The sequence below is a fragment of the Diospyros lotus genome, chromosome 15, assembly GCF_014633365.1.
Source record: "Diospyros lotus cultivar Yz01 chromosome 15, ASM1463336v1, whole genome shotgun sequence".
Classification (NCBI taxonomy): domain Eukaryota; kingdom Viridiplantae; phylum Streptophyta; class Magnoliopsida; order Ericales; family Ebenaceae; genus Diospyros; species Diospyros lotus.
In genome coordinates, this window is record NC_068352.1 from 32,184,393 (window position 1) to 32,196,689 (window position 12,297).

The following is a 12,297-nucleotide window of genomic DNA, read 5'->3' on the forward strand; positions in this document are numbered from 1 at the left end:
TACAAAAAATGATATACTTATAAATGAGTTTGATAAATAATTTTCATAAATTAATGTGGCATACATAAATTCATAATAATTTTACTTAAAATTAATAAAAAATTTACTTACTATTATGAACTATTGTTAATTTTAGATAAAATTATTATAAATTTAAGTAAAATTATTATGAATTTATGCATGCGATGTTAATTTATGAGAGTCTTACACACTGACTTTTAGGGTGTATGGTCCTCGAAATGGCGCAACAAGCATGAGTCTGAAGCCACATCCAGACCATACTCTAGAGTCATGTTTGAAGTAAGGTCTCCAACAAGAATTATGCTCGAACCATCTCTAATTAGACCATACAAGCTCTGAATACTTCGAAAGAAGGTAAGCCTTCAGTCTCTACTCTTCTCATTACTCCTTGCATGATTTGCTCGTCTTCATTTTATTAAAATCTAAATTGAGCTTTGGAGTCTATCTCGAGGGACAAAAGCCCCAAGTTTACAAGGGCTTAGTAGGTGGTGTATTCGTCCCAACTTCCCAGCAACATGAGTATATATCTCAATTCTTGCACATCTTGCCCCTTCACCATTTTCTTGACATAAGAATGGCTTCCATGGACAATATATTGACACAAATCAAAGATACTCAAATTCCCATTTAAGAAAAAGGTGGAAGAAAGCATCCTCAAGGACCTAAACATATAAAGATTAGTATTTTCTATCCAAACACACTAGTAAAGAAAATCACAAGCAAAGAGATAGATTCCCTTTGAAGCAGATTCTTTTCCTCAATTTGCCAGAAGCAACATTATGCATTCGATGGATGTTGTAAAGGAATCACCAAACTAATGGGGAAAAGAAAGGGAATAAAGGAAAAACTATAAGGTGATATTGTATGAAGGAGTATCAAAATGAAAACCTACCAAAATGATGTGCTACAACATTTCTTGCTATTAATCTCTTGTTCTCAGAATCCAAATTGATCGGGTAGAGATTGCTAGCAGGTTGAGAAGAATCAGTCCATGTACTGTTGGTTGACGTGCCTTTGGACGTGCTATCTGTCATCATTACTTCTTGGTTGTCTTGCTGGTCATCCATTTTCCCCTTCAGCTTCATTTGGTCATAAACTAAGTTGCTTCCATCTGAAACCGGTTCCTTAACAATTGTTTTGCCTTCAAGCATTCTTACAACTAAAGACATAGCAGGCCTAACTGACGGGGAGACATTAGTGCACATAAGAGCTACATTAATCATCACCATTGCCTCGCCTCTGTTAAAGTCTGATCCCAACTTTGGATCCACTAGCTCCATCAATTTCCCCTCATTCTTTAGATCAAGTGCCTAAGGGAGAAACATATTAGAACTTAGATCATATGCATGCATACGTTGTAACTGCAAGCAAGGGCCCTAAGATTTGTTTCTTCAACATAGATTGGCAACATAACAAGTGCTTCACTACCAATAAGAAATACGTCATGGTAATCCATAAATTCATAAGCCAACTTGTTCAATAAGAGTTGTCACGTTATTTCAGTAAACAAATTTCTTCCCCTAGCTCTGATAATTGTGTTCTTTCATCCATTGAGCTCGAAATGAAATCCAATATCGCAGATTGTGGGACTTTATAAGAGGCAAGAAAGAAAGTTTTCAACTTACCCAACCAAGAAGATTAAAACAGGTCTCCTTTGGTCGGAAACTACTGTTACTTTTCCCACTGACTATTTCTAGTGCAACAATTCCAAAGCTATATATGTCTGCTTTGTCAGTTAAGTAGCCGTGCATTGCGTATTCTGGTGCCATATATCCACTACACATTCAAATTTACATAGTCGTTCTACATGATTAGTATGTGGTCATACATGTCATTGTAGATAAGAATATCATATAACAACCTTCCCCTTCCCATGATTAGTATGTGGTCATACGTCATTGTAAACAAGTTGGCCTATGTACAGTGTTACTATAAACAATTAAATATATTGGAAGGGAAAAATAACTTCGTTACCACTACTAGAAAACTTATGATAATGATTTTAAGAAACAACAATTAATTCATCAACTGTGATTTAAAGCATATACTTACTAAGTTCCCGCAATTCTGGTGCTTATATGGGTATTATTCTCTTCGTCAAGTTTTGCCAAACCAAAATCAGATATCTTAGGGTTAAGATTCGTGTCGAGCAGCACATTGGTAGCCTTGATGTCTCTATGAACAATCTTAAGTCTTGATTATTCATGGAGAAAAGCCAAACCTCGAGCTATACCAATGCATATCTTGTACCTTGTCTGCCAGTCCAATTTCAACTGGAGCTCTTTTGGGCCTTCAAAAAGAAAATGAACAAGAATGTGGAATTATCAGTTAAATGGCACGTTCTTAAACATGTGCAGAAATGGTCTGATATTGAAACAAGATTGCTTGAAGTATACCATACAAAGCACGAGCAAGACTATTATTTTCCATGTATTCGTATGCTAGAAACAATTGATTGCCTGCAATGCAACATCCATGCAACTTCACAAGATGAGGGTGTTGTAAAGCAGAAATCATCCCTATTTCGTTAACAAACTCGCGATTCCCTTGCTTTGATTTGGAAGATAGTTGCTTTACAGCAATTACAGTACCATTAGATAGAAGCCCCTGGAATTTCATGATAGAAACATGGGAATTTTTGGATCAGAAGAATTTTTATTGACATATGTGATTATCAAAGTTCAAATGTGATAATAGATTTGGGATCTGTTATCCATTTTAAGAATACCTTATAAACAGGTCCAAAACCGCCTTCTCCAATCTTATTAGTAGCATCAAAGTTGTTTGTGGCAGCTATAATTTGCCTTAAAGTAAATGAACCAGTTTGCAGGTCTAAACCTTTTAGGTCTGTGAAAGATGACAAGTGAAATAAGAAACAGTTTTAGATATAATAACCAACATAATCCTAATAAAGATTTAAATAAATATTTGATTCTGGCAAAGTATATTACACTTGAAATTCCAGTAAAATAGTAAATCAAGCTATTTTCACAAAATAAAGTGTTAAACAATTTTATATTTAAATAATATTTTGCAGAAAAAAAAATTGCAGTTGAAGTTGATAAAGAGAGAATTTTAAAATTACAGGGCCAAAAGAATCTAGCAAACATATATACATGCACAAACTTAGAAAGCATAGAAATGGCAACGAAAAGCTGCTATTTATTTAAAATTATAAGCCTTAAAGTACCTTTATCCATTGTTTCTTTGCGTCTTAGGCAACCTCTCCACCAAAGGATACCTAGAAGTAAGATAACAGCCAAAACTACAACAGTCGCGATCCCAACCACAACACCAGTGGACAAACCATCTGTACCAAAATCTGCACGATAAAAAATAATGAAAATGATAAGAGATTGTATATATGTTTGTGAAGATACAAATTTGATTGTTCTTAACTGTGTTTTGGATGGCATCTAAACAATGCAAATGGTAATTTTCATTTATTGTTACATATCATGAAGTAATTTTCAAGGCTTGTCAAATATGGATTTGAAGATCATTGATTGTTAGATGAATACTATTCTTTTGCTCAATGGATTATGTATTGCTTGTCAGATATGGGTTCTATTGAAGTGTGAACGCAGCAAATAGCTAACACTGTTGGTTTTGCCGGCACAATTTGAAATCGAAACTCAAGCTATGGCAGGTTAGGCTAGGCCATGAGTGTAACACCTTGCTCTCTCAGGACGTTAGATAACATAAGATTCTGGGGATATATATATATTTTTTCCAACAGAAACTTAACACAAAAACTATTCTCCGAAGATCCCGTTACACCTTTCCAGTATATCAACTTAGAATCATTAATAAACTAAGATAGGTAAATCACCACAAATGCGGAAACTAGATCTAAACCTCAATAGAACATAACCAAAACCACTTTATTCATAATATAAAGTCAAACCAACGTTTACATGACGTCATCAAAATAAACAGCATAATTGAAAACAACAGACTATAAACTATTCACTAATCGCAGTCACTTCTCGGTAATCCATTTTCCCTTTGCACCGCTGTCTTCACTTGAAACGTTTGAATATTCCAGAGACATAGTCCATATTAGATGATGAATCATCTAAGTGAGAGTTCAAAAACACGTTTTCATGAATGTATGCAAGACATGAAATAAACCAACACAACCCGACAAACCCTAGTCCAAGAGAATCCCACAGCGCTTAACCTTATCACGGGGAAAAAATAATCTCTCTAAAAGCTATGCCACCATACCAACACAATGACACGACGTAGTTCTAGGTTAAGAGGGGCAAGGTCAGTGCATCTCCCCAACATCTCGGGAACAATCGTTACCACTCGCGGCCCAGAAGGGTCATATCAACGCAGGAACTCGGCTTACCACAATTATGTCAGGGATTATGTTCCCAGTCATAAGCATTCAGGAACCACTATCCAGTCCTAACTCAAATCGCATATGGACCACATAGTCATCTTAGTGCAACTTTCCTAACTAAATAGTCCGGCATGAAAACTAAGGCGGCCATCCCGACATGCACAACAACATAAGATACCCCTATTATTCCGTTAATACCCTTAGAGAATTATGACTACACTATCCAGACAACATTTTAGGCTGACATTCCATACGCACAACACAAAACGCATGACTATGCCACATTTCACAATTCAACGCATCATATAAATAAAATTTTATAAAATGCAATGCACTAGTACAAAATGTTTAGGGACGAACCTCCCTCGTAAAACCAACTATCACCGGTTACCGTTTGCATGTAACAAAATCATTTTGTATGAAACCAAAACATATTTAGATAGGACGAATACCAAGTTTTAGGGTAGAAACACCCACAATAAAATAAGTTTTGGGTGCAAACACTCACCTCGAATGTATTCGAAATGCCTTGATCCTCGTGCACGACCTCGATTTACGTGCCAAATCTCAAACACCCATACTTATACTCAACCTCAAGCCACGATACTCCCTAAACATCATGTTTAATTAAAGGAGCATTGAAATCTATTTTCTTTGATTTTTTCATAATTTTCTCTAATTTTCTCATAATTTTCACCTCAATAATTCAAAAATAATTATCTCCTCAAACTTTTTCCCAAATTTTTCATCATGATAAATCCCTAAATAATTTAAGAAAAATATTGAGATAAAATTCCAAGAATACCCTTATGTCATGCGGCCTCACGCGCCCTGCGTGTGGAGTGTGGCGCGTGCAACTCACTTGCCACCTTCTTCCTCGTTTTCGGTTCCCGGCGACTTCTCCAATGGCTGATCTGATCCTACTCTCTTCAAGCCCTCGCTTAGTCGATCCTAATGGTACAACTTTTTGGCCGAAAAGCCACTGATAAATGCCCCAAACGGGCTGTTGTAGGTCGGTAGAGGCAGTCCGTCTCGTGTTTCCGGTGAGCTTCGAACCCACTCCAAATGCGATGAAAACTCACTCAAAACCTCCAGATTTCTTCCCTTTGATGCAAAGATCAATAGCCCCTTATCCACTCTCTCAAAATCACTCCCAATCATGGCCAATTTGTTGCAAAAAATGTCAAAACCCTCGGCTTCTTTTATAGCTAAAATCCGGCCACCTCTCGGCCAATCACTGGCCAGGGCTTGGCCCCCAAGCAACCCCACGCCATATACTACCTCCCCTAGCTCTCCCTTAGCCGTCCCATCGCCTGAAATGATGGCTACGTGCGGTGGATTGCAGAGGCTGATTTTTCTTTGCTGTGTTCACACTATGGGTTTTGGTTTATTACACTTTGCCCCCTAGTTTATTCCAATGCCATTTTGGCCCTTGCACCTCTGATCTATCCAACTATACCACTAAGGCCCACAAGTTTAGTATTCTTCATTTTACCCTTGAAATTCTCGAAAAAAATTATCCTTTTGACATCTTTCAGGCAAAATTAGAAAATTACACTTTGGCCTGGTTGATTGTTTTGACCCTAAGTCCTTTCATTTCAATCTGAAATAGCTCAAGGGTTGTTCCATATACAAAATTTAAGTCCTCAAAACACTCTATTGACTTTTCGGAAGTTTCTTACATTGATTCGATTTTCAGCCTGATCGACAGCTGTATCGAAAACTGTTCTTGATCCAACTTCTTTTGATACCTAAAATTATGCCTCAAATCACTCGTCAGTACCATTCTATTTTCCTTAACTATCTAAGGTCAGGGGTATTCCCTTCGGACGATTCGATCACTTAAAATTTTGTTAGTGTACCCTAAAGTCTCATTCTTTTGAAAATTCCCTTTATACCCTTCACAAAATGCCATTTATAACCTCAAGAATTTTCTGGGTATTACAATGACAGCCTAGATTTCTTAGAGAAACAGGCCAAACATCGATTGGCTTGCTGAAAATCGAGTCTTTACTTGATCCAGGATGTGATGTATATGCAATTCCAAACTAATTTATTAATTGACTAACAAGTCGTTTCATAGCAATTCCGCCTATCGCCTTATTCTGATTGGACAGTGACCACAATGGAATCTGATAAGTGAGATTTCAAGTAGCTGTTTACATAATCTTCTTCTGTTCTAATAAATGATTCATCGAAAAAATGAGTCACCATAAAAACATCTTCCCAATTCTCTAAATGTAGTTCATTAATTCTTTCTCTGTGGATTTCAGAATTCCTAAATAAGGAGTGCTTGGTATCATAATTGAACAATTAAGGGGATTAAGTCTCTTTTCTATAGATTTTCATCTTTGGATAGTTGGAGATGGAATTACTTTGATGGTTTGTATAAATATTTTTGTTTCACTAATTACTACCACGCTAGATAGGTCATGTCCATACAAGATGCATGGGATTAGCTGCTTCAATGGGACGTTTTATCCTGGTTGGAGGATAAATTACCAAACATCTAGCATTCCCTCATGCTTGGCGCCAATGAGGGTCTTTTGAGAGTTATGGATAGTCGGTTTAGCTATAAATAGGGTAAGGGTTCAAAGGATTCAAGGCACAAACCAGTCGAGTTTCTGATCAAATCAAGGTGTTTTGTTCCAGAGAGTACGAGGGTTTGATTTAGCAAAAAAATCAAGAGTAAACCATGGTTTCGGTGAAGGAAGAGGGATGTTAGATAGTCACACACCAGTCCAGTGACTAGTTCAGGCAACAAGCAGCAGGCACGTGGGGAAAAAGAAAAGGAGAGGAAGAAGAAAAGATAAGGGGAAAGAGAAGCAAAAAAAGAGGTTTCTATTTGCATTAATCGACACAAAATACTCGAGGTATGAGCCCTTTTATTTGCATTAATTGACACAAAATGAGATGATTGATTCTATTTCCAAGGTCTCTATTCATCCCTCATGAAACAGGCGTAAATCATCTGAATCAATTTCCTCAACTATAATTGAAGTGTACCTCAAAATGAATAAAGGAAAGGGTCTGAATATGTTCTCTTCTCTAACCATGAACAGAAGGAACAAAAGTCCAGAGGCACACAGCTTACCAGATTCCACGGATATAGCTGAACTGAGAGGACCATATACTTCTTGAACAGGGACCGCAGTTGTCCCTCTTCCAACCCAATAAAAGCGGATTTGCAGTGTGCAATTGGTCACAGTTGCAGGGTACAACTTTATGATATTCCTACCAGCCCCACCTGCTTCATCCACAATGTTGAAATCTTTTTCTACCAAGTCTCCCTGCAACAATTCCTTATGGTCATGCTTGTACTTGGGTTAGCTTTCTTAAAATGAAAATGGTGAATTACGTGGAAGCTAAAATTATTGGGTTCTCTTAAAGAAGCCCAAATTAGTCTTTCAAGACTATGGACCATAAACCCATAACTAGATCACAAACTATGGACCATAACAATTTAGTATCAAAGCCAGTAGTTATGGGAGATTTTTGTACCTTTCAATGGCAATTTGAGACTTTCTTAAAAATGTACTAGGAAGATCACACTAGGGATCATGTCGAGAGAGAAAAAGACCAAGCAGCTTATGAAGCAAAGCAACTAGAAGTGACCACCCGGTTGGAAGACCTCACCAGAGAATTTTTCTAGCACCCACTTAGATACCAAAGATGAGAGTGAAGGGAGTGTTAACCATGGGCAACATGACAGGCGGCCTGGGGCTGCTTTGGCTACTGACAATGCTAAATGGTGGTACTTTTGTTCCCACTCAAAAGTATCCAGGAACCACTACTGAGTCCCAACTCAAATCCCATATGGACCACCTAGTTATATTAGTGCAACTTCTTTGACCATACGGCTCGACACGTAAACCTAGGCGACTATCCCAGCATGCACACCAACACAAGATACCCCTATATATTATTCTGGCATCACTCTTGGGAAATTACGGCTACACTATCCAGACAACATTCCAAGTTGACATTTCATATGAACGACACAAAACGCATGACAATGCCACATATCACAACTCAATGTATCATATAAACAACATTTTATAAAATACAATGGACATGTACGAAACATTTAGGGACGAACCTCCCTCATGAAACCACCCGTCATCGGTTATCGTTCGCATGCAACAAAATCATTTTGCGTGAAATCACAACACATTTAGGTAAAACAAATACCAAGTTTTAGGGTGGAAACACCCACAATAAATCAAGTTTTGGGGGCGAATACTCATCTCGAACCTATTCAGAATGCCTCGATCCTAGTGCATGACCTCGGTTTTTGTGCAACTCCTCAAGTCTTTTAACCAAACCACCTTTTTACATGACCTCACGCGTTGCCTAAGTGCTTTGCACGTGTGATACCTCACGTATGCTTTAAAAGCCCTCTATCCACTAAACCCGAAGCATTCTCGTCTAGCACAAATTTATCACAACTTTGAATGAGAAAACCTTTGGCTATGAACACCCTATTTATAGGCTTTGGAAACTTAGCCACCAAGTAAGTCACATTATAATACAATATTCCTAATCTTCTAAAATCTTTTCCAATCATTTCAAATCTTCTAAGATCTTCTACAATCATTCTAAATTTTCTAAGATTTTCTATAATCATTCCAAATCTTCTAAGATCTTTTCCAATCATTTCAAATCTTATAAGTTCTTCTCCAATAATTCCAAATCTTCTAAGATCTTCTGCAATTATTTTAAATCTTTTAAGATTTTCTGTAATCATTTCAAATCTTATCTTATCTCTAAAGTCATCATGAGGTTTCATCTTATCTCTAACGTCATCACGAACCTTTATCTTATCTCCAAAGTTATCATGATCCTTCATCTTATTTCTAATGTCATTGTAAGCCTTTATCTTATCTCCAAAGTCATCATAAGCCTTTATCTTATCTCTAAAGTCATTATGAGCTTTCATCTTATCTCTAACGTCATCATGAGACTTAATCCTTATCTCTAAAGTTATTATGAGGATTTTCTTGAATCTCCCAAATGCCCCGAGGAAAAAGATTTCAAGAATTACACTTTAGCCCAAACTTTTGGGTAATTGCACTTAGACCCCTTGTAACTTGGTCCTTGGCCATTTTAATTGCATTTTAGTCCTTGAATAAGGGATTAATTATGCTAATACCCTTGGTTTTTAGGTAAATTACACTTTTACCTGAATCTCAAAAATTACGATTTTGTCCCTAGCTCAAAAATTGAACTTTTGTCTCCAAACATCCACAATCCCTTGAAATATCCTATTTCCTCAAGTATATGAATTTAAAAATATCTAATGTTGCATCATTTATGATCATTCAGTTTTCCAGGCTAAACTTAGTCGTACCGAGAAATTGTCTCCGTTCTGATTCCTTTAAGTGTCATAAATCCTATCTCAAGACACTCGTTAATGACATATCCTTAGTTATTTATATTCTAGGGTACTCCCTTCCATCGATTCGGCAATTACTTAACTAAATTCTCAAACCGATTGTTAATTCCATAAACTTACTTAATACTACGAAATATGGGGTATTACATAAATGGTGGGAACATTCCTTTCGTCATCAATGGACTGCTGAGGAAGACAAGGTGGGTTTGGCTTCTTTCCATTTGGAGAGAGACTGGTCAGACCTTGTCTGGCAGCAATTTAAACACCATTGTAATATGCATTTTGGCCATTCTTTTTGCAGCAACAAGTTGGGAAAACTTTCCAAGATGCATCATATGTGGCAATTTGAATAGTTGGCGGTGTGTTTAGTTCATTGAGTCCTGACCAGGAGGTTCGGATTTTCTTGAGCGGTCTTCAGGATTAAATTACTATTGAGGTTGATCTTCAGAACTCGCGTAATGTAACCAGTGCTATGAGTCTAGCCCGTTTGTATGGAAGACAGTGGGGACACCGTCATCGTAATAGTTTCCTTCCTCGACAAGGGTAGCGAGTAGTTCTTCACTGCCACAACTGTTTGTGAAGCACTTGAATTGGGCGGAGATGGAAGAACAACGTCTGAAGGGTCTTTGATTCAACAGTGATGAGCCTTGCATTCCTGAAACCAGAGTAAAAATTTGAATGGCAATGTGCAAAGATGCTGGAGAAAGGCCTCATCCAGCCCAGTCAGTCTCTTTACTCTTCTCTTATTTTGTTGGTTAAGAAAGCTGATGGTTCTTGGAGATTTTGTGTGGATTACAGGTCCTTGAATGCACAAACTGTGAAGGATAAATTCCCCATTCCAGTCATTGAGGAGTTGCATGGAACTCAGTTTTTTACTGAATTGGACTTGCATTCAGGATATCAAGTTCGGATGCACCCGTCAGATGCTAGAAGACATCCTTTCACACTCACCATGGCCACTTCGAATTTTTGGTGATGCCGTTCCCATTCAGCCTTGTTAATGCACCCTCCAGTTTTCAGGCACCCTCCACTTTTCAGGCTCTTATGAATGATGTTTTCCAATCATTTCTGCGAAAGTTTGTGTTAGTCTTCTTTGATGTTATCTTAATTTACAGCCAAACTTGGGTTGAAAATATTCAGCATCTCCGACTAAGCTTTTCTCCACGTAAGGATCATTGTCTCTTTCTCAATAGGCCCAAGTATTTGTTTGCTCAGCCTCAAGTGTCTTACTTTGGCCACATCATCTCTGTCGTGGCTGATGACAGTAAAATTTCAACAATACTCCAATGGCCCTAACTGAATACAGTTCTGGGTTTGAGGGGGTTCTTTTGACTTACAGAAAATTACAGAAAGTTTGTTCGTGATTATGGTCCTAAGGCCACTCCTTTGACTGCCATGCTCAGGAAGAACTCTTTTATGTGGATGGATGATGCCTCTGCAGATTTTGAAAACATGAAATTGGCTTATGAGATATTTGGAGCTACTCCAATAGGTATTAAATCAAACAAAGTTCACAAAATCGTCTAATTTAGCTGAATCTCCTAAACTGACTTTATCATTGGCCAAACAAGGGACATCCTATCAGTGTTTCTTATCTAAAACCATGTTTACTAATGTTTTGATTGTAGATATAAGAGCCTCAGACCATATGACAAGCTCCTTACATGGATTGTTAACCTATAAATGGTGTGATAGGGTTATAAGTGTGACAATAGCTGATGGGACACTGCCATATGCTAAAGGAGAAGGAATAGTATATATAGCCAGCTTGCATTTAAAATCTGTTTTGTATGTGCCTAATTTGAAGTGTAACCTGTTGTCTATCAATAAACTAACGAAATATATGAAGTAAACTAACAAAGGATATAAATTGTAAAGTGACATTTCTTCCATCTCATTGTGTTTTTTAAGACCTAACTTCAAGGAAGATGATTGACAATGCTAAGGGAAAAGAAGGTCTTTATTATGTTAATAGAGCAACTTGTATCCCTACTTCATCTAGGTTTCATAACAAATATTCTCTTTCTATTATCTTAGATTTCAATATTCAATTATGGCATAAATGGTTGGATCATCCTAGTTTTAGGTATTTGAAATCTTGTATCCTTACTTGTTTATTAATAAAGGGAGTAATTATTTTTAATGTGAGTAGTGTATATTGTTGGTGTTAGTGTCCTTAATGCTAGATTTAGATAGTCTAATATGAGTATTGAGCCTAATGATATAATTTTGTATCGTCATATCTTCATTCATAGCTTTCCATCTTGTTATTATGAATGAATCCATAGATTTTCTGTTAGAGTTCATGCTCTTAAGAAGTTGAGACTATGTGACGTGGATCTCTATTTTAAGATTTCTTAAAAGTATTCTCAATCATTAGACTTATCAAAAGGGGACTATGATTTGTCAATTAATGGACTGACACATGACTACTATCATTGTTTAGCATGGGATCCTAACGGGATGGGGTGGTGAGTCACACACCACATTGCATGGGATGCATATAGTAGACAAATGGGTGGGTGTTAGT

The 12,297-nt window shown here is 37.1% G+C and overlaps 1 protein-coding gene across 1 annotated transcript in view; it reads right to left on the reverse strand.

Moving 5' to 3' along the window:
* Positions 1 to 662: 662 nt before the first annotated feature.
* Positions 663 to 12,297, reverse strand: part of LOC127791803 (probable leucine-rich repeat receptor-like serine/threonine-protein kinase At3g14840) — a 64,636-nt gene continuing 53,001 nt past the window's right edge. The window contains exons 23-24 of the mRNA XM_052321878.1: positions 1,647 to 1,797; positions 663 to 1,331 (exon numbers count right to left, since the gene is read on the reverse strand). Of these exons, the coding sequence (XP_052177838.1) occupies positions 897 to 1,331; positions 1,647 to 1,797 (586 nt within the window). The 3' untranslated portion in view covers positions 663 to 896. The remainder of the gene's footprint in view (positions 1,332 to 1,646; positions 1,798 to 12,297) is intronic.